The sequence below is a fragment of the Galeopterus variegatus genome, unplaced genomic scaffold, assembly GCF_000696425.1.
Source record: "Galeopterus variegatus unplaced genomic scaffold, G_variegatus-3.0.2 Scaffold5043, whole genome shotgun sequence".
Classification (NCBI taxonomy): domain Eukaryota; kingdom Metazoa; phylum Chordata; class Mammalia; order Dermoptera; family Cynocephalidae; genus Galeopterus; species Galeopterus variegatus.
Window position 1 is genome coordinate 108850 of NW_007731154.1, and position 1644 is coordinate 110493.

General features: G+C 43.4%; 1 protein-coding gene across 1 annotated transcript; it reads right to left on the reverse strand.

Annotated features, from left to right (window-relative positions):
- Window positions 1–391: 391 nt before the first annotated feature.
- LOC103604238 (zinc finger HIT domain-containing protein 3-like) lies at window positions 392–928 on the reverse strand. Its single transcript, XM_008588804.1, has 2 exons — window positions 811–928; window positions 392–705 (listed from the first exon to the last, which is right to left on the reverse strand). Exons 1-2 carry the CDS (start codon window positions 926–928, stop codon window positions 392–394), a joined length of 432 nt encoding a protein of 143 aa, XP_008587026.1.
- Window positions 929–1644: the final 716 nt, after the last annotated feature.

Genomic DNA, 1644 nt, shown 5'->3' on the forward strand with positions numbered 1-1644 from the left:
TAGCAGTAGGACCCTCACATCTTGATTTTATTAGCACTGACTGATCAAGTTTTTAACTCAAATGGGTGTAAACTTGGCAAACGGTATCGTTTATGATGACTACCTTAATTGTAACAAAAATAAAACATTTAAAAACTATTTGAATGTTAAGTTTTCCCTCCATTAAGGATTTGCCACCTTGAGTACCCCCATCTGCTTGAAACATGAACCTATGTTGACTCAGGTGAGGACCTACATAATGTATGTCAGACAGTCTGCATCCCGAAATCACCTCCCTTGCTTAGGGTCCCACACTAGCTGGTCTCCTGGAGAAGCAGCAGCAAGTTCTGGGAGTCAAGCAGAGCAATAATCCATGTTAAGAATCCGAATTCTGGGATGGCTCCACATTTCTTCAAGAGCAGTCCACAGACTCTGCAAACAAGGGCTCTTGCATGTAGGCTCTCATTAGCTTTGCTTTGTTGTCACCCTGATCAAGGCTGACAGTCCACTGTCTGAGGTGTGGATTGAGCAATAAGCTTCTGAACATTGCAGATTCCCCTAAATTCTTTAAACTCTGCAAAGAAACTCTGTCCTCTTCCTCATCACTATTGAGACAATCAGCTATTGAGTCGTCATCATCTTTGTTTTCCACAGGCTTTATAGATTCTGCAGGAACAGCTGATCTTATTTTTTTCTCAACAGAACGAGTTTTAGAATTACATTGCTAGACAAAAGGAGTAAGTTTGCCTATAATAAAAAAACTTGTCCAAGGTTCATAGCTAGTAAGTGGCAGAGGCAGAATGTGAATCCAGGTCCAACTCTAAGACTGTCCTTTGTGCTTCCAGAAGCAGGTCACCGAGTGGTAGGGCATGTGGCAGGTTGGGTGGCAATATTTGGGCTTCTCCAAGCAGATCATGCAGATGACAGTGCTATAATTGAGTAACACCATGGTCTCCCCAAAGACTCCCTTCTGTACTTTCTTAAATCCACTGCAGTATGGGGTTTGCCCCCATCACTCCATCACAACTTATTTTATCAAGGTCACCAATGACTGCTCAGTGGCCAGAGCCAATGGTCAGCCCCCCAGACTCAATCCTACTTGACTTAGCATGAGCGTCTGACAAAATGGACCACTACCTTTTTCGGATGCACTTTTGTTACCAGGCTTCTCAGACACCGTGGTCTTACCTTTCTTCCCACCTCACTGGTCATGCCTTTCTAGCTGGTTCCTCCTCATCTTCCTCAGTTCTTCATGATGGGGTGCCCCAGGGACCAGTCTTAGCCTTTCTTCCCTTCGCCCTCTACATTCACTCTTATTGATCTGATTCAAAGTTACAGCTTTATATAACACCTATACGTTGTTAACTCAACAATTTTTCTCTCTAGCTAGACTTCTTTCCCAAGTTCCAGACTTATTTATTTCACTGCCGATTCAAACTTTCCATTGGGGTGTCTAATATACATCTCGAACTCAACGTGTCCAAAAGGGAACACTTTTTTCTTCCCCTACAAATCTGCCTTCCTTATCTCTTCTTTCTTATCTCTTCCTCTTCTGGCCTTCCTTATCTCAGTTGGTGGCAACTCCATACTCCCAGCTGCTCAAACCAAAGACCTTGAGTACTCCTGACTCTTTTCCTCTCACTTGCCATGGTCAATCCTTTAGGA